The 23679-nt window shown below is 40.3% G+C and overlaps 2 protein-coding genes and 1 non-coding gene across 3 annotated transcripts; 1 reads left to right on the plus strand and 2 right to left on the minus strand.

Moving 5' to 3' along the window:
* Positions 1–8227: 8227 nt before the first annotated feature.
* On the minus strand, positions 8228–17566 carry LOC131463969 (cytotoxic granule associated RNA binding protein TIA1-like). The gene is made up of 12 exons (XM_058636172.1): positions 17241–17566; positions 16407–16503; positions 15690–15788; positions 14813–14867; positions 14275–14362; positions 13620–13695; positions 13319–13427; positions 13127–13222; positions 12175–12259; positions 11399–11537; positions 10588–10748; positions 8228–9125 (listed from the first exon to the last, which is right to left on the minus strand). The coding sequence occupies exons 1-12, from the start codon at positions 17267–17269 to the stop codon at positions 8987–8989; spliced, it is 1173 nt and encodes a 390-aa protein (XP_058492155.1). The 5' UTR covers positions 17270–17566; the 3' UTR covers positions 8228–8986.
* A 298-nt stretch (positions 17567–17864) lies between these two features.
* trnag-ccc (transfer RNA glycine (anticodon CCC)) lies at positions 17865–17935 on the minus strand. Its single transcript has one exon. It is a non-coding gene; the product is annotated as a tRNA-Gly (tRNA).
* An 886-nt stretch (positions 17936–18821) lies between these two features.
* On the plus strand, positions 18822–23518 carry rchy1 (ring finger and CHY zinc finger domain containing 1). The gene is made up of 9 exons (XM_058636347.1): positions 18822–18960; positions 20467–20586; positions 20718–20833; positions 21034–21112; positions 21198–21242; positions 21336–21394; positions 21543–21572; positions 22340–22460; positions 23064–23518. The coding sequence occupies exons 1-9, from the start codon at positions 18910–18912 to the stop codon at positions 23262–23264; spliced, it is 822 nt and encodes a 273-aa protein (XP_058492330.1). The 5' UTR covers positions 18822–18909; the 3' UTR covers positions 23265–23518.
* Positions 23519–23679: the final 161 nt, after the last annotated feature.

Raw genomic sequence — 23679 nt, forward strand, 5'->3', positions numbered from 1 at the left:
TTTGTTTAACCTGGGTCTCACACACACACCTTAAACCAACCTTTAATCAGGGCCTCATGACGACCAGGTGCTGGTCCTTCATGAGAAATACTGGTCCTTATGCCACAAAAGGTCCTAAAGAGGTAACAAATACAAGAACACACCGGTGTGTGTTGCTCATACATCACATTATGGGGATTTGTAACATAACGTAAATAATTATATTTTAAGGTGAAAACATCTAGTAAGTTAAGGTTAGGGTAAGGGTTAGTCCTCCAGGAAATGAATGTAAGTCAATGTAGACTGTGTGTGCGTGTGTCAAAGTCTTGAGAAACATCTACCATCACGCCACACACACACACACACTTTCTTTTTTCTTTCTCTTCTTATTAATACTCAGATGTGCTCTCCTGTTCTCCTGTTCTCCTCCTGCTCTCCTGCTCTTTGTGTCCAGCGTAGCCGAAAGTGAAGAGAGGAGGGAAAACAAATCTGGAACGCGATGCTCGGCGGCGTCAGAAAATCTCCTTCTCTTTTTTGACACGCGGATTTGCACATCTCATTTTCCTGATTGACAAAGTACATAAACTCACGCTTCATGTCAAGCTTGGCAAGCTACGGTCCTCCAACACACACACACACACCCTTTTTTCGATGAATTTGCGGAGGGAAGGAGGGGTATGACATCTTGTCTTTGATCCCTGGAGCTCTCTCTGTGTTAGTGATGAGCGATGAGTCAAGTCAGATGTCTTTTTTGTTTGGAGTGTTACAGACAGTGGTAATACGGGTACGTTAGCCCCAGGCTGCCTTTGTTCTACATAAGAGTTCTGTAAGACTCCCTCTGCACATCCATAACAAGTCACGTAACACAGCAACATACAGGCTGAGGCCAACCAGGAAGCAAGGATTTAGTGAATAGCCTCAAGGGGGCGACTCCACCGGAAGTCTATTTAGAGGGAAATAATTCAATTCAATTTTATTTGTCACAACATACATTATCTCAAGGCACAATATCGACAATAAATAATGGCTATTCTAAAAACTATTCTTGGAAATGTTAAGGATAATTTAAATGTACATACATTTATTATTCCCACTTCATGCACTGGTCTGTGTGAATATCTCACACACACACACACATGCGTAGAAACATCATCTGCATACACACACCAGTGCGTGTTGCAGTTGTGTGCACATGAGAGCACGGCCTCATATTTATTTGCCTGATGGATTATTCGGGTTGAACTTGACATGCTGCCTATAAATCAGTCTCAACTGTCTGGCGAACGCACTGACAGCCACAGAATCACCTGTAAGTCTTTCTACACGTGCCAAGAATCTGACTCGCCGCTGACGCCGCATACAAAGTGCATAATAAAGCTGTCAGAGTTATTAAACGGGGTGGCAGAGATCAAGAACAAGACTTGGCACACACGCGGGTTTTGTGTCGTGTCAGAGAAGTTGGGGGGCGGCTCTAATGTTTAGTTCCACTGTTTAGCTCGGAGTGAAGTTTGACACGTTTTATGAAAACACCATAAACATCAGCCGCGCTGATATGATGAATCTTACTTCTTTTACTAGCCGACACATCTGACACCCACCTCGCTCTGCTGGCTCCGGTTCAGCAGTCTGACTTCGGCCAAACTATAAACACAGTCACAGGGCACTTTATTAGGCACACACAGGTTCGCTAAGAAAGAGTCAGGAGTGGCACCCTGGCACCTCTGCACCTTTCTTTTAAATTGCGTTTTAAATCACTGACCTTTTATTTAGTATTTTACTAGATTTATTGAGCATTGCCACTGTTATTTTAATGAACCTGTATTCGTTTCTGTGGTTACCTGGATTGGTTTTGATGTTTAGAAGGAGGTTTTCATTGTAAATACTGTTTCCCATCTTCTGTGGCCACTCTGGCTTGGACATTACAGGAGGAAATATTGTATTTACACCCGCAGTTGTTGTTTGTTTTGACTCTGCTGTGGATTTTACAGAGCCTGTGGTGTCGGGCAGTAATCCCTCTGTTTAACCAACGTTTGTTTCTTATAACTAATTTTTTTATTTTTTTTATTTTAAAGGGAAAATGACTTGTGGGTCATTTATTTCTTTGAAAATAAACCCTGCCAATTGTGTGACATTTATATGCACCTCTGCTTCTGTTTTGTGGACCTGCTTGTGTGAGACAAAGATGATGAAAAGATGGCTTTTGTCGTGTTTTTGATATTTTAAGTCATATTTAGCCTTTAGACTACACTCACACTCACTGAAAACACGACTTGTGGAAGGAAAAGAAGAAAAAAACGACTTCCTGTTGAGTTGTGGCTGTGGTCCCAATGGACTTTTTTGTTCGCCTTGGTCTGTTACAAGTTCCCACCCAGTTTTGTGAAATTCGGTGCAACTTAATTTTGGCTTGCTCCATCCACGTTTCACCTTGCCCTGATGCAACGCACAAGTTTTTATGCAAAAATGACCGGAAATCCACAGATATAATAATAATCTGAAGGAAAACGATAGATTCCTCGCACAAATTTGTACCAGGAGCCATTTCGGCCCCTGGTGCTAGTGCAGGGCCCTAATAAGAAGTTCAGTCTCGCTATTATCTTGCCTGTTTCAGCTGGAAACTGAAGTTTGTGTCCTTACAGTGTTTTTTATATCTCTGCACACATACGATGTTGACCCATGAGTTTTCTTTTTTACTTCAGCGAAAATCCTTTGTTCAGAGTCACAAACTTATCAAATAAGGCAGCTGTAGACCAGCAGTGCCCATGTTCAGCCAGCAGGGGGCACACACACACATAGTTCAATCTCATTGATAGTAAAAAATGGTAAAAATGAACATTTGTCTTTGAGTATTAGCGCCTCAGCGAGCACAGAGGGCCTTCCATTCATCAGCTCTCTGACAAATGCGCGTCCCAGCTGCAACAAACACAAGCGTAATTCGATGCAAAAACAAATACACATGGATTCTTTCCTTGTGTGATTAATTCCACAGGAAATATTTGCCCCTTTTAAGTCCACTTGCAAACTCCCACTGCTGGTCAGAGATGAGGAACGAGAACACATACTGTATCTTGTTTAGTTTCAAGATCCATGTGTTAGTTTATTTAAAGCGAGTAGCGCTCACTACGGAGGTAAATCTGAAATATTTCTACTGGATGTACTGGTAGAACATTTATAAATGTCCTTGGGTGTGCTGAATAGATTGTGCTGGAATATTAAACAGGAACATAAATTCAGTGAGAACTAAACCAGGGCAGAGTTGCTGCATCTGATATCGACGGCAAAACTTTGGAACACAGCAAACGCGGGCGAAACCTTTAATGTAAAACAAATAGGTGACGGTTTGTTGACACGGATTATTATTATGGTGATGCATGGGTTACTGTTCAGCTTCAAAGGAACACAGGACATGAATGAAGTATTAAAGGGATAGTTGTATGAGGTATTAACTAGTAGTGTTACTATTTCAATTACTTTCTCAAAGTAATATAACAACATTTTGGTTACTTTTCTGACTTTAAAAGTGGATTAAAAGCATAGATCATTATTTTGGTTGGTAATAAACTGATGACAGAAAATAATGGCACATGACCAGAGAGAGCCAATCACAAGCGTCGGCTTCAGAAGGAGGATGTTGATGTTGTTGGGGCGATTTTTAAAATGTAACTAAAATTGTAATCATAGAAATTTCCAAAAGCAACTGTAATTTAATTACACGTTTTCTCCCGGTAATGTAACGGATTACAATTACGTACATTTTGTCATAAATTAAATAACGTCGTTACGTGTAATTCCCCGTCACTGGGTACAGGAGCGTGAGCACAGTTATTTCACGGGATATTATACCACAGAAAAATCAGGTTATAGTGTAGTTTGGTGTCAGTCCAGGCTGCAATTTAAAAAAAAAACACCTTAAATTCGGTTCAGTAAGACCGTCATAAAGGAAAAGGTCATTATTTCACTGCAGGAAACAGCCTCTGAATCTGTGCTGTTTGCTCCTCAGACCGCTGGCTGTTTCCATCCAGTTCCATGTAAACACAATTACGAGCTATATACTGTACAAATGTTATTTCACCACCACCACAGAAACTAATAACTGTTGGCACTTTATGTTCATCCAGGGTCATTTTTACGACGTTACTGTGACACATTTGGTTTGAGCAGAACTCTCATGCACACATGTTCACCGGCTGAGTGTGTGTGTGTGACAGAACGCCTTAATTATGGATTAATTGTGTCATTAGCAGGTTTCTGCTGTTGGCACCACATTGGGCCTGTCAAGGTTAATTACTGGAACATGTTTATTTGCTGTCAGCCACTGCCGCAAGCTGTCACTTGCATGGAAACACAGACAAACACTCAGCAGACGCTGTTCGCTCAAACAATCCACAGTCACCTCGTGTCCTTCAAGCCCTCGACATTTTCCTCAACTCCTTTTTGTTTTCCTGCCTCGTCGGACTTTGTGCAGAACTCACTCAGCCACCAGTACAATATGAACACCCGTTCTGTGCTTTCCCACTTTCAGAATGTTTACATGCATGTTAAAAGTCCAATTTTAGTCAGACTAAGAGAAAGATTTGGTTTTCTTAACGTCATAAACACGTTAGTCCGACTAAAATGGAGCTAGTCGTAGTCAGACTAACATACCTGGATAATGTGATTCATAGTCCGATTACTGTATACCTTTGACTCGGACGTGGAGGAGACGACATCTAAACTGCAGTACTGTTGCTGGAAATCATACGGCAGCTTATAGAGAGATACAGCGCCACCTACTGAATCTCTTATGGAAATGTCTGCAGTCATTTCGAAGTAACAAAAGCCTGTTACTTCGCTAAAATGCGGAAACGTGACAAATGGCGTTCGGTGTGAACACAGCATTATGTTTTTGGACCACAGCTCTCTTTAAAGGTGACATAGAATGCTTGTATCGCACATATATGTTAGTTATGGAGGTCTACTTACATATATTAACTTGTTTTCATGGTTAAAAACCTCCCAGTCGCTGCAAACGAGCAGATCAAAATATCTCCTCACTGACGCTCTCGTCAGCCGCGCTGTTTCAGACCAAAACCACACCCCCAGAACGTGGACTGTGTTGTGATTGGCCAGCCAACGAGAGCTTTCCCACTGTCCTGTGATTGGCCAGGTACCTGGAAGTGACGTAATAGATAGGCCAGCTCTCAGATACACAGCTCCCCCTCTGGCACGGTGGATGCTCTGCATCTCAGCAGCTACAACGAGAGTAGTTCTTCTTCTTCTGCGGTTGAATGTACGCAACCGGATGTGCCCGGACTAGTGCCCGCACCAGGAGGCGCTATGACGGTGAGAGGAGTGGTGAGGTTTTCTGATGACATCATCAGCATAGGGAAGTGCCGATCCGCTTCGCAGAGCCCAGGAAAACAATAAAACCCTATTTTCTCAGCAGTGGCTCAACTGTTTGTTCTGAAACTTTAGGGTTTCATAAACGAGGTAATGACGCAGATACACACACAAACGCAGCGTTAATTGGAGCTTCCGGTCTATGGCGCCTTTAAGCTCCTCCCACCAGTTGAGCACAAATGAACACGCCTCTTTTATTCGCAATGAATGCACAGCAGCACTAATGTTTTCATTTGAAATTGTGTTTTCACAAGTGGTTATTAGTGACAATTATGGCGTACATACTTTATGCTAATGTAAATTCATTTTAATTTAATTAACCGCGGATAAAGGCTCCACAAATTGTCAGTTACAGTATCTACAGCAATATTTCGACTTCTGTACAAACAGCAGCCACAAGCTACTAAAAGCCATATTTAGATTTACAGTAAAACTTTGGCCCCGCGAGTGATAATGTGTTCATTGCAACGTTTTTTTTGCTTGTAGATGAAAAATAAGTCACCATACGGCTCACATGCTACAGCTCAAAAGAGGTTTATTCCCAATATGACAGCTGTTCATCTGCGTTTCTTCCCTTGTGCATGAGGAACGCTTTAACTCTGCCTGACTTTGTCCATGTGTGTGTGTGTGTGTGACTGCGCGCCACTTGTGAAGAAGAACAGACGAGGCTTAAATGCCATAAATAGTCACAAATGTCTGGTTTAATGGTTTCACTGTTCAAAATCTAAACTCAAAACAAACACCGCGACGCATGATGTTTGCCTAAATTTGGTCTTAATTTATGAATTTTTTATTATTTAACAATAAACAACTCGATGCCAGACGGTGAACAGATGCGACAAGAGTCACGGCGCCAGGAGAAAGTCTGCAAAACATCAGAAAGAAAGCAAGAAAGATATTAGGAAAGGATCTTTATTGTCACCATACAACGACAACAGAGCCAATGTGTCCGACTTTCATACAGGTCACTGGCTCAACTGTGTGGAGTTTGCATGTTCTCCCCGTGTGCACACGACGTTTCAAGGATAATGCACTGCGCCGCACGACGACATCCTAAATCACAGAATCCTGTTTTCCCCCCCAAATGAGGAGTACAACAGGACATGACTTAAATTAGCCTTTCTACAAAAAGCACAAGTAGAAAACGCTGAGAGGAAGGAAGCAGGACAGACGAGCGGGAAATGGCGACTTTGATCGATTTCAGCTGTAATCAGCTCACTAACTCATCTCCTGACATCTCTCTCTCTCTCTCTCTCTGAGACCAGTAAAGGCCCAGTCAGGTCGTGGCTGAGCAGCTGTGAAAAGACAAACCATTTATCAGCCTGTCACAGCTCTTGCTGCCTGTTATTCCAGCCAGTCAGACTGCATGGCTGTCCATGACACAGTGACTGTGACTTAGAGGAGCTCACACACACACAGAGAGAGAGGTTGGTTCTGCATATACATACAGAAATGTTGTATATATTGAAAATTGTACATGCTATGTACGTAAAAGCTTAATTTGCTTTCAAAGGTAACACAAAATGACAGGATATAAAAGTCACACACACACACACATACACACATGCCTCAATGTGACAGACAGTCATTTAAAATGGTGACAGGTTGACTGATGGTTTGGGTGTCACTGTGCTAAATAACTGCAGAGCAGCCACCTGCGCTCCACACGCATGCAGCACACGTGGACTGAGAGCACCACCTAGTGCACACATGGGGAATTTCCATAGTCGTTATTATGAAATAAAATTAAATCAGCTATTGACAACTATTTTGATAATCGAATAATCGGCTTGAAGCTTTTTTTTTTGATTAAAACAAGATTTCCGACTGTTTAAGCTTCTTAAATGTGAATATTTTCTTCATTTCTTTGCTCTGGATAACAAAGAAATCAGTAAAAGGTTTTTTAAAAACAAAAAAAAAGGTTTGACGGACACCGATCAACATATTTTAAGGTTTTCAGATATTCTGAACACCAAACGGTTAATCGATTATGAAAATAACCGTTAGTTGCAGCTCCAAAAGAAAGAAAACATGACTATATCGTTCTCATTCTAGCGTTAGAGGAAAGGTCCCTCATTCAGACGTCAGCAGCGCATCTTGATCACTGTCTGGTAGAAATCCATTATTCCACATTAAAATTACAAACCTGCAAAATGACAAAGATTAATCAGACTGTAGCCTGAGCATAATGTGTGTAATCTAACAGCTCATGATTTCCGGTCAAGATTAATATTTAACTAGACACCGGAACCGAGCAAAGCATCAAACTCAAACATTACTGAATTAAAACTCTTAATTAATGTTTCCTATAACTCCAGGGCGTCCAAGAGGAGAAGAAACCCACCACACAGTGTAGTTTTTTTTTTTTTTATGTGCATTAGCATTTTAATTGGACAAAGCAAGAAAACATTGATTACAGTAGCAGAGTCATCAGTTCTCGGGGCTAACACCTTTCTAAACAAAAGGGTCTGAAAATGTCTGTAGGCACTGCCTAATTAAAAAGAGGATCTTGTCAGCTAAAAGAAACCAGCTCTATAAGGCAACGGTTACAATGGCCTCTCCATTTCTCTGGCAAAAAAGAGCAAGTGTAAAGGTTGAATCCACTTAAGATTTTGATATAAAACACCGGTGTTTCAGTAGATATTTAAAAAAACATCACAAGTGTCAAACATGTTCACCCTTTAACATTTGAACTGTGTTACATTTTAAAGTATGCACTGCATGGCAATGCTGTCTTATCCCTGCATGGAAGAATCGCGTGTGTTGCACTGTGCCAGTGTCACTTCTCACAGTGCCACTCTGCGACGTACAATGTTGGCGTTAACTGTCGAGTTATCAAAAGAAAAACAAAAAAAAAAGAAAAGCAAGCACCCACAGTTAACAGTAGCATTTTTTACTTACACAGTTTCAAATGAATGAACGAGCGGATGGTTATTTACAGGCGGCGAAAGGATTTGAGGCTGTCTGAAAGATATGGAGGAGAAACAGAATGCAAAAAAAAAGAAAAGAAAAGAAAAGCAAACTCTTGGTTGTCAAATTTGTCCGTTTACAAGAGAAGAAAAAAAGTGTGCAATATTTATCTGCCCTTACAGAGAAACAGCAGTGGCAACAATCCCTGCACTTGATTTTAATCCCAAGAGAAAATGAAAACAAATGAAACAGATTTCCATTCCTCAAATAATAACGAAGGATCATCATAACTTAGCACAATTCTGTTTCTTCTTTACAAACAAAAAAACAAGACAAACCTCTCGGTGTCTGAGATGTGAACATGGCAGCAATTTGTAAAAGCCAGAAAAAAGAAAAAAAAAAAAATCCAAACGTTTCTCCTTTACAGTTTTATACTCATTTACAGTTAACTTAAAAATGGTAAGAGCCCTGGTTCTTGGCCAGTCTTGCTTCCCACAAAGGGTGTGAATACCTGTGTGGGTCAAATCGCTCCTCCCTGGTTCCTGTTACCTCAACCCCCCCAATGAAATCCAATTTACATCTCCTTAGACGTCATTAGGTTCCACATCCCAGTTAAAGTCTTAGTCCTGCCACAAATGGAGGCGGTGTTACACAGCCCAGCAGGGCACCGTACAGCCAATAAGAGGCTGATGGTTGACAAATCTCACACCCTGCCCACTTATCAGTGCGTGGGGTATCCCGTGGCTCCCATACCAGGCTGGTTGGCTAGCATACTCCCATTCAATCCCTGTGTAGGCTCCATAACCCCACCGTTACTGATGGCGCTCATGCCAGTCCACCCAGCACTGGCCGGTAAGTGACTGCAAAAAAGACGAGGTACAGAGAGAGACAGAGAGAGACAGAAAGACAAAATGCCAGCAGGTTAGAAGAGACAAGGCGAAAGGGAGCCAAAGGGGCGGCTTATTTTAGAGCTACTAGAATCTGGACAGAGTGAATGAAAACAAGGTGGCAAACAGAGTTATCAGAGGATGTGAGGATGAGGCAGGCGGGGCAAAAAAAATCAAGCTTGCAAAAAAAACAGAAAGGAGGCTATTTGGAGGACAAAGGTAAGTTTTGTTTGATTAAACATGGGAGGACGAGCAGACAAAGCATACAGGCTAAGCACAGCAAGCTAACTATTCCTCTCTTCCCCCTCCCAACTGCTAACAAACGTATCACAGCTGCAATCAGCCAAGTTTAAGAGTTTACAGCCATGTTGATGTTGTTCACCTTCGTTTAAACGACTATGTCAATTCTCACCTAATCCGCATGTTGGATTGTGTCTTCCATTACCCATGCGATAAAAGTTAATTCTTAATTCAGTGTGGAAAACAGCTTATAAAAGGATATGGTTTATCTTCAAAGTCAAGAGAGGCCGGCCCTCTGTCTCAGGAAATGTGTCTCAACATCTGGGTTACAGCTACCTCACACCTTTGTACAGACTCTTCATACACCTGATCATCAAGAATCTTAGACTGTCAACGTCATATGGCCTCTCCTTTATTGGTCTTTGGTGTACAAAGCATCACTGCACATAGGCTGTCTAAATAAAAACAAAATGTGATGACTTAAACCTACAAATTATATTAAACATGACCCACTGACAGACATATACAGATCAAATTATCAGGTATATGTAAAAAGAAATCAATGAAATCAAAAAGAAAAAAAATATGGTAAAAAGCTACAACATGGATTTAGACAAACAAAACAAATGAACAGCCTTAAAGGTCAATTCTTACACACAGTGGGCAATCTTACAAAAAGGAACATTTGCATTCTTCATCAATAAACAATATCTGGGTGTGGACAAGAAATTAAACTTTGTTCTGAGCCTTTAGCACTTATTTGTCAGTTATTTTAAGTTTCTTGAAATGAATTTTTAAAAAAAAAAGCCTTTTGCTAGTTGAAGACAATCTTACAATCATTTATAGGCAAGCTGACAGTTTTTCTGCACTAAAATTCAAGTCACGAACACATTTTGGAACAAAACCCTTCAGTTACTGCGACAACGGTCGACCTGACAAACTGAAAAATGCTTAACATGATCGGAGCTCAGACTGTTTTGTGAGTGTGTGTTTGATCGTTTCTCAATCTTCTTAAAATGAGGGGGGGTGAGGGGAGGAGGGGGAAAGGGGGAAAAGGGAAAATGGGGGGGAGGGGGCAGCAGATAATGGCTCCCTCCTGTGGCCAGAGCTGGCTCTCGCTGCCTCGGTCTTGTAGGGGAAGTCTGGTGCTGGTTGAGTTGGAGGAGGCGGTGAAGGGAAGCACCATGCTACTTACTTGAAGCCCTGCTGGTTCCAGGCCTGGCTGTGGCTGTAGACGCCGTAGGCGGGGACCTGCCACCCATTCGGGACATACTGGCTAATCTGGGGCCCGTTGCCGTACCACTGGCCCCACTGGCCATAGGGCTGGGCGGCAGCAGCGAAGCTCATCTTGCTCTGCTGTGGAGTACAGCACAACAAAGTGGGACATCAGCATGAGCTCAGAATCTGAGACCCTCCCGTTTTCAGCTTCTTAAATGTGAATATCTTCTGGTTTCTTTGCTCCAGATAACAAAGAAATCCTTAAAAATCAATCATTTTGGTTTGTGGACAAAACAAGACGTTACAAGTAAAAAATGTGACTAGCTCACTAAGATTTAAAGTTTACAATATTCTCTGAAAACCATGTAATTTGCCTGCAAAGCATTTGTTTCAAGCCCAAATGTTAGGTAAAGCTATTCCAGTGCATTTTAGGGTTGTTTCAAGAGTCGGGACCCACAAGTGGATCAAGAGATTCTTATGAGGGTATCACATACATTTTCCAGACAACATATGCACAAATGTCTCTGTCTATGTCTATGTCATTAAATTTAAAATAATGTCAGGGGTTACAGAAATGGCAATAAAAGGAGTCAAGAACGTTGTATTATGCACTGGGTTACGATAATTTGACATGTTTAAAATAAACAATTTATTGCAATAATAATCCAACATTAGTCAGAACAATCATGACTAATGCCTGCACTAACTTACAGATGTCACTGGATGCTTACCCTGCGAGTACATGCGGCTTATTTACACTGCATGTAGAGTATTATGGTGTCGCTTACCTGAGGCATTGGCATCTGCTGCATCGGGTTCATCATGTCCGGGGTCTCTTTACCCCAGTAGCATTTAACTATGTGTCCCTCTATTGAAGTGCCATTCACTGACACAATAGCATGGGCTGCTGACTCGTGGGAGTTAAACCTGAACAAAAACAGACAAGAGTGAGTAGAAGAACCTTTTCCAATGAAGACCACACCGACTTCTGGAGAAATGGACACAAAAAACACCATTGCCACTGTTAAAAATCCAAGAAAACCTGGCATGAAATGAGTTTTGGACCAGTGGGAATGTGTTAAATCAGCATTCACATATAGGTCTAATGACTGCAATGCAAACAGTGAGGAAAACACAACATGCAAATTTAAGTGAACATGCAAATTAGACATATTTGTGCATTCATCTTCTGGCTATTAACATAGCTGCTAGCCACAAATATTTTTAGTGATTTTTGCTGCTGAGTTTGAACACAAAATATTCCACTGTGTTTCCATTTAATTTTATTTTAGTGGCTAATTCTTTTTGCACTGCAAGTATCTACCTGACATTTTAAAGTTACTAATGGAGCAGAGATGAAGTGTTAAAGCACATGAACAATTACATTATCATTATTATAATAATAAAAAAAAAAAAAAACAACATGTGAATTTAACCACTGCTGGTCATGCCAGTAAAATAATGCATGTGATGTGAAGCACCAGGTTAACAATACCATGGACTTGATCAAGAACCAGTGCATCACACTTTGACGTGAATAGAACTAAGAACCGTCCTCACATACCTCACAAATGAATAGCCTTTATCCGGGAAAACTCGGATTTCCATGATTTGTCCAAAGGCAGAGAAAGTCTGTCTCATCAGTTGTTCTGAAAGCAAAACATGCAGAGAACATCACATATCAATCTCCATGAGCTGGTGTCATGAATAAAACCACAAATATTTGCTGCACGAGAACAGAGGCACACTGGCATCTGCTGACGACATGGATACACATGGCTTCAATTCTGTAGGAATTAATTTATCAATAAAGTGAGGAATAAATTCAACATTATGCACTTAGAAGCGTATTAATTGCTTGTCAACAATCACAGAGGCCTATGGTAAAGTAAAATAAGGTGTAGCTCCAACAGAAAATGTTCTTGGTATTTTGTCATCACTTAAATATATTAAATAAGGTCAGCCTAACCCTTTTTTATGAAGAGTCTTCAACAGTGGTAGCATGTCAGTATCATCATTGTGATGCTGATTAACATTCAATTACCCACATTTGAGAATTTAATCTATTTAGAATTTACAATGTCCGTTTCTTTTCGTCTGTGTGTTATTTCTCTGGATCTCACATGTGGTGTAGTTATGACTTCTAACAGCAGAGGGCGCACACGAACCAAATACGTAATTTAATTAACAGGAGAAGAAGTCAGCCTGACAGTGAAGCCAGTTGAAGCTATTTTTGAGCTGACCCCTTTGACAGAACATGGCACTGCAACTCTGGTGGAGGGCAGTGCAGTCACAGCTACTGCTTATGGATCACTACTTTTCAAATGAATCCAACAGGAACAGACATGAAATATTCCACCTCTGACTTTTTCTCTGAACAGTCTCATTGTTTCATTGGGCTCACAAAATCATGTACCACTGATGTACATCAGTGTTTTGTAAACAATTAAAAATGACAGTATTTGCAACTCTAGATGGCAGCAATAGCAATAAATGATGACAATAATGTTTCTTACCTGTCAGGCCTGAGCTGACTCCACCACAATACACAGTACAGTTGCTGGGACTGGACTGATTGACTACTTCATCAAAGGAAAGGTGCTTGGAGTTACCTGAGGAAAAAAACAAAATAAAACAATGCCGTTACCGTGTGATCCAATAATTAAATGACCTCAGCGTGTGAAACCTGCACATTAACGACCACTCACTTTCATATGTGGCCTTTGGGGCGGGGGGCTTTCTTGTGGCCCAGTTAGTTCGAATCTGCCTTCCCCCTAACCACTGACCCCCCATCTGCTGAATAGCATTCTCTGCATCCTGGAATGAAAGAAAAGCCATGCGGTTATTGCACTGAGCTGAAGTGTAGTTAAAAAAAACCAATGTAAGATACAAGAAATGTGAAAACTAACAAGACAGAAAGCATATGTTCCATGAAGCATGATTTATAGAAATATGAATACTTTGAACGCCACAGTTCACAGCAGTACTGACACTATGATGTCTACTTACCCATTTGTTGAAGAAAGACACAAAGCCATAGCCTTTAGACTTCCCTGTAGCCATATCTTTCACAACACGAGCATCTCTGCGGACAAACACAGAAAATGTATATAAATAACTACAAACGTGAGGCTGCCACTTTAATATCAAATTGATCTACCAGTTATTGATTTCTGTTCATTTATTTCATAAAATTAAAAAAACCTATAAATACTACTTGATATTAAGACAAAGGAAGAAGGGAGTGAATTGTTGACACAAAAACTATAACTTAACCCATGTTATTTTATGTTGACTAATTTCAACAAAAAACACAATCAATATCTAAGCATTTTCTGTTGTCTATACCTAACTTATTTATCTTTGAATGGCTACAATTAACCATTTTCACTGTTGATTAATGTGAAGATTCTCTGTGAAGTTTTTGGTTAGAAATTTAGAAAACACCTGAGAATCATTTTCCAAACATGTATCCAGGTCTTTAAAAAATTGTTCAAACAACTGTCAAAAATCCTGAAGAGATTTACATTATAATTAGAAAAAAGGGAAACAACAAATCCACACATCTGGGACGATTAAACCTGAGACCATCTGGTATTTTGAATGAGACATTTCTTTGAAAGATGCAGCTCTGAATGTCAGTAAATACTGGCTTTATACTTACGATATCCTGCCAAAGGGGCCGAAGGCAGTTTTGACATCTTCTGTTGTTATTTCTGGGCTGAGGTCTCCAACAAAGACATGAAAGTGATCTGCAGGAGGAAAAACTGTTTAGGCCTGGACCTTGGTACAGTACGCGGTACAATTCTCTACAGGCTAAATACTTTTTTCTGTGACTGATTTTCAGCCTGAATTTGCTAATTTTGTTAGCACGGGAACAAAACAAACAAAACTCTTTGTGCAGCTTTGTCCATTTTATTTATAAATCACAATTTCCTGGAGTATGCACAAGCATTAGGGCTGCAACCAACGATTACTTTCCATAAATCAATAATTCTGTTATTTTCTCGATTAATCGAGTAATCGTTTCAGCCCTACATTGCATCTAGTTATTGGGTTAATCAAGCTAAAACTGTTTCGGTCAGGGTTTATAATTTTATTTACGTCAGAATGTTCAATTTGTGTTGTAACAATTTCTGATCAAATTTTTTGGTGCACCTTATAAATGACAACCGAGTGCAGGGACAAGTGCTTGTACTTACTACTGGTGTCTTTTTTCTGGCTGGTTGGTGTTGTGGCCCAGTTTACTTTGACCTCCTGTGGAGAAGGGCAGAGAGAAGACAGGCCAGGTGGGGTATGTTTACATCATTCACAGTCAAGTATGGTTCATTCCAGGGTTGTAGAAACAAGGACTGATTAAACTACCCATTTCTTGTGACATAGTACTTTTTCCTCTCTTTCTGTCCTATGTGTGAAAACCTAATCCAGTACCTTGTGATTCACAAAATGTCATACCTGGATGCACAAATGTATAGCCCATAATAATTAAAAGTACATCTAAAAACAGAGTGGTTTTTAACTTCCGCATTAGTCATTTGATTTTCCAGTTTATGGTCTAGCAATGAGTACAGAGGCTCAGCTCATTATTACACCATTCAGTACCACTTAGATATTCTTTCACAAAGAAAGCCCTGTGGTATTTTAAATGTTGGGAGATTAAGTTTGTAATGGCTTTAGCTGATGCTCTGGCTTATTTTAAATGATCTCAATCATTTTTACTATCAGTACAGTACTAGCTTGCTCAGTGGACATCTAAACTATAATTCCATCAATATTTCTTGAACGGCAACTTGCATTACAACATTCAAGCCACACATGTATAACAAATACCATAGTTTCATATAATTCAGCATCATTAGGTTTAAAATGATGGAATGAATGTTTTCCTGAGATTATTTCATAGAAGTTTCCAGAGTCTAATTTGGACCCTGGCTCCAGCAGCTTCCTCTTGTGAGTTGGGAAACTTTGTAATAGAATATTGGCAGCATTTCTCTTTTTTCTTTCAAACAGTAAAGGCACATTAACTCCCATACCCACAGCCCACCCGTCCCCACTCACCCTGTAGATACGATAGCTTACCTTACCCATTATTTTCCTTCCATTTATAGCTGCCAATGAGGCAGCAGCATGCCTGTGATCATAGAACTCCACAAAGCAGTACGGATCATTTCCAGCTGCCTGTTGACAGGAAAACAACACTGATATTAAGTGCACAGCAGAAATGATGATTTAATCACTCGCAACAGGGGTCACCTACTGTATTTTGGTGTGTCAGGCCTGATATAATGGACTGAGAGAAGATAAAATCAATACAAAAAAAGCATGTATGCAGACCAAGGTACCTCAATCTACTGCACGGTTTACAATTTATTACTGTTAAACACTTTGCACTCACCAGCCACTTTATTCGGTACAACTGTTGGAATGCTTGTTCACACAAATTACATGATCTTAAAAATCACATGGCAGCATACAATAGTAGACATGCCTATATGCAAGTTTAGAAAATGTCCAGAGAACTGCTGCTCTCTGGGTGGAAATAAGTGATTTGTGGATGCCAGCTCCCAGGAGAATGGTCAGACTAAATGATGCATGACTGAAAGGCAACAGTAACTCAAGCACTTGTTACAAATATATTAAGGAGATAATCTCTTAATGCACATGTAACATTTTGAAGCAGATGTGCTATGGCAGCAGAAGACCACACCAGGTACCATTCCTGCCACTTCAGTCCCTTGAGAACCAAAATGAAGTGGCCAGTAAATTAAAATACCAAACAAGGGAGATAATACTCACATCTACTATCATTTTACAGCTCTTGCAGGGTCCAATCTGTGTGAAGACCTGTAGGATGAGGGGCTCAGTGACCTCCCTGGACAGATTCCCCACATACCTGCAAACAAGTAGCGATGAGGAGAAACAGGAAGTAGCATGCAAACAAAGGCTAGTCAACAGGGCTAGCTACGACACACAATAACTCCTTGTTTTAACATTTGTATTTACAATATTAACGGACTACATGCTACTAGGAACATTCTCAGTGTTTCATAGACATTATGAGAGTGACCACCCCCTTAATGGTGCTCGCTCGTACCGTCTCCACGAGCGTTGACGTGGCTTGTCTATCAGCTAGCTAAAGATAACGCTAGCCGGCTCGAGTAGGCCTCATGGAAAAGCGGGTTGGCAACTAACGGTGTTTAACGAACATGAAACGCTTTGGGAGAGTATACCTTATATTGTATGTTCACTGCTAACAATATATGTCTATTGTTGAGAATTAAGCAATAAGTTCTCGCGAAAATAGGGGGAAGAGGAGGCAGCTGCCTAGCTGCGTTGATATCAAGAGCTAATAGTGGCTAACACTAACTAGCTCTTCAGTTTCATTTTCTGAGTAGTCGCGGCTACAGCTGTTAATACGGCTAACTTCGCGTTCGTGTCGAAAATGATAGTTGTTTTATTACATATGTAAACGCTGCCACTGTCGAAAAAACTATTACTATTACTATTACGGCCACGTGAGTTTTAAATGACGAGTTTTAAGTGAAACAACAACGTGGAGACATCTCAGACGCGGAGTGGTTAGACATAGCCTATCCATTCCAGGACATAGACAGGGCCGCAGTTACTCACAAGGTTCTGGGTAGATCGTCCTCCATCATCAAGGTTTAGTGGTCGCGTCCTGAGATGTCTTTAATCCAGTGACATATAAAGTGTCCTTAATTCGTGTGGCCGCGAATGTACAAACCAAATCAAATGTTTGATGACAGATCGATGGCCCTTTCTGCTCGCTCTCTCCCTCTCTCTCTCTCGCACACATACGTACACACTCACACAGCGCAGTCAGGCTCAGTCTGATGCAAACAATAGGAAGTTGAAGATGGCGGAGCGGCGGCGTCAGCAGCAGCGTCAACTTGCGCGCTGAAATGAAGCCAAAAACCAGGCGCTCATGCTCCCACGCACAAAAGATGTGCCTGCGCTTCTGTGCGCCAAAAGCGCAATATATAGCGACGTACTGACATCATTGGTAAACTACAACAGTAGTATTTGCATGAGCCTTTTTTGTCGTCATTGCTTGGCTGAGCACAGTACACAACACTGTGGTAAAAAACAGCAGCTGCTGGATACAGTACGCTACAGTAATAATCATTATCGTGCCATTTATTGAATTACTCCATCACCGATTTCTCACCGAAATTTTAGAATGATGTTTGAACAAGTAAATGTGATCAATAGTGAGAAATATACTAAAACACGTGCGCCGCCCGGGAATCGAACCCGGGTCGCAAGAATGGGAATCTTGCATGATACCACTACACCAGCGGCGCCGATTCTGAGACGGAGGCAATTACACTTAATAACGACAAAGAAGTAGTGCGTATTTATTGATTTCAAATATTTTTTTATTGCCATTGGATTTTACTGTTACAGTTAAAATCTAAGTGAACATAAGTAATAATAAGTTTACAATAAATGTTTTTTTTGTAAGGTTGCTTACAGGATGCTTCATCGATCACAGACAATAACTCTTGACAAACAGATCACAGATCTGCACATGGCATCAATTAGCTTGTTTGCTATTATTTGAAATATTCCCAAAGTGTTAATTAGGTAAACGGCAGCATAATGACTTAAACCCTCAAAAATGCTTTAATACTGGACACTTTATTAAAATGCTTAATTCTAATAAGACTGAATGGATACTATCCTTGAGATCCCCTCATTCCAATAACTGTCTCAGTATTCAAACTCACTATGATGTTAAAATGTAAACGGTCAATTCCTATAAATATCCGGGCATTTGGTTAGATCCCAAATTCACCTAGACCAGTGGTCTGCAACCGTTTATTAAAAGAGCCATTTTTCTCCCTCTCCACCCAAATAAATGCACTCTGGAGCCACAAAACCTATTTGATCCACACAATGAAGATAACACATAAGTATAACGTTTTATATAGATAGATATAAATAGATGTAAAAAAAATTGCATTTGTAAAATCTGTGACCTCTGTGATGATCTCAGATTCAAATATAAGTGTTGAGATTAATGTGAGAGGATGATGGCAGTATTATTATGACCTTTTTATGACACTAAAACTAATAAAACCGAAACTAAAACCAAGCATTTACAGAATTACCAGCAGCTAACTTGCTAACTGTTTCATATTCGTCCTAATCTCTGACTGTGGTGGTTGCAGGAACGTGTTTTAAACGTGCGGGGGCAGTGTTGTTAAATATATACGGTAGAAGAAGAAAGACAAGCAGTCTTAGATCCCAGACGAAGAAACAGGAGGAGGGAAACATGGCGTCCGTTGCCGGTTGTGAGCACTATGTTCGCAGCTGCTTATTGAAAGTGAGTTTTCAACTTTTACGTTTGTCTTACACGCAGACAATGAGTGAAGAATGTGTCTAACTGTATCTCAGCTGTGACTGTTGTGGCAGCGACCGGGCTAATGTTGAACACTTAACAAATGTGTTGTGACACATTCGTTAATGCATTAGCTGTGCAACATTCAGTATTCCGTGTTTCATTATATTGTTTGACTGTATATCACACACTATTTGTGTCATGTGCTTGCTATTTTGTTGGCTCACTGCCAAACTGAGACCATTTAAAGCTGCTGTTGTGAAGTACTTTCAGTAAAGCTGCAGTGTGTAATGCCACGGTCATACTTCACATCTTCTGTACCAGAAAGGTCTCCAGTTTCATTACTTTATTGACTATTTTTTTAATAATTGTAACTCTATTAACAGGGTGCTGGTTTGTTTACAAACTTACCCTCATAGTTAAATAATAATAGCACCTTTACGGGATAAATTAAACTCAAAATTGTTTTATGTTTACGACTGCTAGCTACCTGAAAACAACATGTGACAGAAACCAGGTTTAGTTTGCTAGTTTCAAGTAACTAACTAACTTAGTTATCATATGCCGTTTTTTCACTACATTGCTGTCACATGTTGTTTTTTCTTTTCCATTAGCTAGTACTTGGTACCTCAGTAGAGTAGGATAGAATAAACACCTCCTGAACAGGAAATCACTGACAACAGCTTTTAACTCAAATGCTACATCGGTTCTATGTTGACCAAAACAAGAGTGCGCCATCAACTGGAAGGAAAGGTGTGGACATGGTCACAAAATGTGAAGGTACCCCCCCAACTACCAGTGCCTCTATTATACATGTTGTGTGTGTAGGTGATCTTGTGCCCCTTCCAACCCTCCACTACCCCATCCCTTGAGGTGTTATTCCTGTCAAACTGCTGAGTATCCAGGTTTTTTTGTGGCAGCAGAAGCGTTTTCAGTCTTGCTTTACTAGCGGTTTTTTTTTGCTGTTGCACGTCTGCATCTGTCAGTTGTGATGTAAAACAAATCACTTCCTGTGCGCTGCCATGCCATGGGACACACACTTCAATAACGCCACTATACTGAGAAACACAGAGACAATCGCAGGAAGCTGAATGTTACTGACATTTATTTATATTTAAAAGTAACTTAATACAGCTTTAAAAAAAAAAATGTTTTTGATAGCTGACAAAGGACAATAAATCTGGCAAACAAAAAATGGTTTCTTGTTTTGTTTTGTTCAGATTCAAACAGAACACAGGGCTTCTCTTCTGATGCCAAAATGGTAGTTTTGAACAATGTTGATGTTTTTTAATAATTGGTGTGAATTGTACTTAATTTATTGTTACATAGTCACTATCTTTTGTTAGGACTGCAAGTATTGTGATGACGATATGAACTGTGATAATTACCGGTAAACATAAACTCCCAACAACATCCCTTACTACCTGGATTGTCAAAATAAATAAATAAAAATGTCAAAATATGTAACAGTAACATGTCTTTGCTCTGCAGGCATCTTGTTGTGGCAAACTCTACGTGTGTCGGTTGTGCCATGATGCAGAAGAAAACCACCAGATGGATCGATTCAAAGTCAGAGAGGTGCAGTGCTCGGAGTGTCTGACAGTTCAGCAGGTAACAGAGGAGAAACATTTTTACACTCCTTTGTTAATGATTCTAAAATGTACCCTTTCTGTTTATGTTTAAGTTGTGTATATTATACACAACTCAAAAGAGTGAGAAATGTCACAAATGTGAGTTTACAGGCACAACAGAGCTGTCAGCAGTGTCAAGTGCAGTTTGGGGAATATTACTGTAACATTTGCCACTTGTTCGACAAAGATAAGAAGCAGTACCACTGTCAACCCTGTGGAATATGCAGGTGAGCAACATCAGTATATAGATCATGCATGTAAATTAGCTTGTCACAAATCTTTTAAGTACACTACACCAAAACCTCTTTCATAATAAAATCAGGGGGTAAAATTGGCAATTGACTCCATTCCTTTTGTCAGTGGTTGATTTGCACCGTGGTGTTTTATTCACCTCTGCATCAGAGGCATTGTGTTTTTGCTCTTACAGGATTGGGCCCAGGGAGAAGTATTTCCACTGTGACAAGTGCAATCTGTGTTTAGCCAAGGATCTACAGGGAAACCACAAGGTGATTATAATTACATTAACCATTTCTGACAAACAAACTATGTCTTTGTATGCCTTGTGTTTCTAATTCTGTTTCTTGTTTCAAGTGTGTGGAAAACGTGTCAAGGCAGAACTGCCCTGTGTGTATGGAGGTAATAAAAGTTCAAATAAATACATTAGAGGATGGTGAAGAGAGGGATGCTGAGGTTTTATTGATTTATATTGATATGCTCGTCTTTGTGCAGGATATTCACACTTCCAGAATTGGTGCTCATGTTCTTCCGTGCGGCCATCTTCTACACAAGTACGACTCAGTCTCAGATGTTAAGACTGGATTTGAAAAGCAGTTGCACAAATGAACGCATCTATATATTCTTTAAACTCAGTAATAGTCTTTCAATATTAATTTTATGACAATAATACAATGATTTATGTTTGTTCATTCTCTGCAGGACCTGCTTTGATGATATGGTCAGAACAGGGTATGTCTCATAAGCCATTTTGTCCTTGTAACTATTTGTTTTATATATTTCATGCATATGTTGACATTTATCCAGTACGTTTTTGTCTCTACACACACACACACTTACACCAACTTTAAAGATGCTGTCAGTGTAACATTTCTTTTAAAGTCAGTAAGTATTAGTGAGTAAATAAGTCTTAAATAGCTCTATATTCTGAGAGCATCCTCTGGTCTAGAGTGTTTGGTCAGTGTTGTGGGTCTCTCATTCTCAGGCATGAACTCTGGATAATCCAGACTTTTGTGTCCAAACATGATCAATCTCCAGACTTCAGTCTCATCAAAAAGAAACTTTGCTACAATCCCACAACACCCAGTCAAATCAGGAGCCAGAAGTCCACTATTAGTGAATAAATGCCCTCTCACCTAACATGCTCATGAAATGAACAGTAGTTCCACATCTCAGTTAAACGGCTAACCTAATTGTCATCCTAACCCTTTTGAAGTTATGTAGACTGACCAACATGTCCTCACAAAGATGGTATTTAACCACCCACACACACACACACACACACACACAGAGTCTGCGTTGTCTTGTATCGGCACTGTCTGATCAAGTAAGATTATGGAATACATGATAAACCTGATTACAAACTGCTTGAATGTATATTTGCTGTAAACAGGTTACTGCAGTTCATGTAGATTCCCCACATATATTATTAAGTAACCTGGATACAAAATACTGAGAGCTTCCACCACGTCCATGTCATATTTCCATGTTTGTTTCAGAGCGTACCGCTGCCCTCTGTGTATGCACTCTGCCTGGAACATGGAGGACAACTGGGAACAGATAGATGTAGAGATTGCCCAGTCACCGATGCCCACTGAGTACCAGGGTGCAACTGTCAAAGTAAGATGCTCAATAAATATGCTCAAATGCACAAAAGTACAATGTATTGTGTTGAATTAATTACAGTCTGTGCCTGCAATACATTTACATTTAAGTATTTAGCAGACGCTTTCATCCAAAGCGACTTTCAAAAGAGGAAAAAGAGAAGTCTTGGAAAGAACTCCACGAGATAGGAACAGTGGACTGACAGAGGTTGAGAGTGCTGAGGTGGTCCAAAGTGCAGAAGGAGATTGTAAATAAGTGCTAGGACAGAAGACGCTCTTGGAAGAGCTTCAGGGATGCCCCCCTGTTCTGGTAGCGCTCATTCCACCAGCGTGGAACGACGCATGAAAAGAGTCTGGATTGTCTTGTGCACCACCAGACGACAATCCTTTGATGGAGCATAAAGTCGAGGAGTAACATGAGCCTTGAGGAGAGCGTTTAATAGAGAGCAGCAGTAACAGCCCACTTTTAGAATACAGGTTCTGGATGGTCTTCAGTTGGCAGTTGGTAAAACATTTGCAGGAAACAACTAAACATTGAACCAAATGTTTTAGTTATAAGCATGGACAAACCAAGTATTAAACATTTTGTAATCTGTTCCCTTGTCTCTCCTCACCAAAGATTGTATGTAACGATTGCCAAGCCCACTGCACCGCGCCTTTCCATGTGCTGGGCATGAAGTGCAGCGGCTGTGGCTCTTACAACACGGCACAGGAGGGAGGACTCCTCCAGCAGCCGCAACGACAGCCAGCAGAGCAGGACGCTGCGGTGGAAGAAGCAGAAACAGACACAGAGCCCGAGCAGCAAGATCAACCTGAGTAACACACGTCACATTATTTTTAGAGCCCAAATGAATCCCCTCTGTCTTGTCCACTTAATTGTGGTAACTTGGGTTGATTATAACAGTACACAGATCCATCCTCCTTTTGATGGTTTATTACAAACATCTTTTGTCTGCAGCCCAATAAACATATCCCAGCATGCACTGGGCAAGGAAAACAATATCTGTCCCATTCAGACATCTGTCCTGAGTGATCTCACGAGTACCTGTCTGAACACTCCCAATCCATTCTGAATGTGTCCTCAGATGTGTGAACTAGAGCTGAAACGATGAATCGATTATTAATCGATTACTAAATTAATCGACAACTATTTTGGAAGCTTTTTTCATGATTAAAACAAGATTTCCAATTGTTTAAGCTTCTTAAATGTGAATATCTTCTTAATTTCTTTGCTC

This window comes from Solea solea, chromosome 8, assembly GCF_958295425.1.
Source record: "Solea solea chromosome 8, fSolSol10.1, whole genome shotgun sequence".
NCBI lineage: Eukaryota > Metazoa > Chordata > Actinopteri > Pleuronectiformes > Soleidae > Solea > Solea solea.

What these genes read in the sequence shown, in the direction of transcription:
- LOC131463969 (XM_058636172.1), bottom strand. Translation starts at nt 17,269, where the DNA reads ATGATGGAGGACGATCTACCCAGAACCTT. An exon ending in AGTCAGCTCAGGCCTGACAG is followed by an intron (nt 12,260 to 13,126) that starts GTAAGAAACATT and finishes TTTTGCTTTCAG; the next exon opens with AACAACTGATGAGACAGACT. An exon ending in AGCAGATGCCAATGCCTCAG is followed by an intron (nt 10,749 to 11,398) that starts GTAAGCGACACC and finishes TGTACTCCACAG; the next exon opens with CAGAGCAAGATGAGCTTCGC.
- rchy1 (XM_058636347.1), top strand. Translation starts at nt 18,910, where the DNA reads ATGGCGTCCGTTGCCGGTTGTGAGCACTATGTTCGCAGCTGCTTATTG. An exon ending in ACTGCCCTGTGTGTATGGAG is followed by an intron (nt 21,243 to 21,335) that starts GTAATAAAAGTT and finishes GTCTTTGTGCAG; the next exon opens with GATATTCACACTTCCAGAAT. An exon ending in ACCAGGGTGCAACTGTCAAA is followed by an intron (nt 22,461 to 23,063) that starts GTAAGATGCTCA and finishes TCCTCACCAAAG; the next exon opens with ATTGTATGTAACGATTGCCA.